Genomic DNA, 987 nt, shown 5'->3' on the forward strand with positions numbered 1-987 from the left:
TCATAATTTAACATTCCTTTAACAGTAATTTCACCAGTGGAAGGATTTAGATGAAATGTTTCTTGTGTTTTCTCTGACGTATATAAACTGTATGAGTACGTTACATCAGAATTTGATCCCTCATCTAAATCGGTTGCATTGAGATGAATTACAACGCTTCCAATAGGAGAATTTTCTGTTATTTGAACATTGTACATTGGTTTGTCGAATGTGGGTGCATTATCGTTTGTGTCTAAAACATGAACAATTACACTCGCAGTGCCAGAGCGAGCAGGCGTGCCTCCATCTACAGCTGTTAATATTAAATTATGAACAGCCTGCTGCTCCCGATCTAAAGCCTTTTTCAATATCAAATCGGCAAATTTAGACCCATCTCTTCCAGTCTGAACTTCAATTGTAAAATGTTCACTTTCACTCAGATGGTACGTTTTTACTGAATTGCTTCCAACATCAGGATCAACGGCATTGCTCAATGAGAATCTTTCCCCAGCAGGCGTTGCTTCAGATATATCCAAATGTATGGCGTCTCTTCGGAAATGTGGGGCGTTGTCATTTATATCCAAAATTTCTACTTCTATATTAAATATTCGCAAAGGATTTTCAAGTATAACTTCCATTTTCAGATAGCAAGAGGATTTTGTGTTGCAGATGTATTCCCTATCAATCTTCTCCACAACATAGAGTTCACCAGTCTCTTTGTTCACATCCACATGTTTTTTATTGGCGATGAGGTCAAGACGCATCTTCCTCTGACTCAGTGTTTTGACATCCAAGCTTAGATCGCTGGCAAGGTTGGCAACGACTGATCCTTCTTTCATCTCCTCTGGTATAGAATAATGAGTCACTGAAGAAGTTCCATGATTTACAAAGAAAAATAGAATCACAAGCGCGACGTACCTTTTCCGTGACTGCATTGTTAGATCGGAGCCCATTATTGTCTTACTGCTCACCGCACACAGCGCGCTAGTCCTTATAAACAATTCATGC

At 39.2% G+C, this 987-nt stretch overlaps 1 protein-coding gene across 1 annotated transcript; it reads right to left on the bottom strand.

Moving 5' to 3' along the window:
• Positions 1-8: 8 nt before the first annotated feature.
• LOC121939348 (protocadherin-10-like) lies at positions 9-932 on the bottom strand (the record flags this gene model as incomplete). Its single annotated transcript, XM_042482386.1, has 1 exon — positions 9-932. A coding segment is annotated over exon 1 (924 nt), but the record flags the coding sequence as incomplete, so codon positions are not given.
• Between the last annotated feature and the right edge of the window lie 55 nt (positions 933-987).

This window comes from Plectropomus leopardus, unplaced genomic scaffold (assembly GCF_008729295.1).
Source record: "Plectropomus leopardus isolate mb unplaced genomic scaffold, YSFRI_Pleo_2.0 unplaced_scaffold45863, whole genome shotgun sequence".
Lineage (NCBI taxonomy): Eukaryota > Metazoa > Chordata > Actinopteri > Perciformes > Serranidae > Plectropomus > Plectropomus leopardus.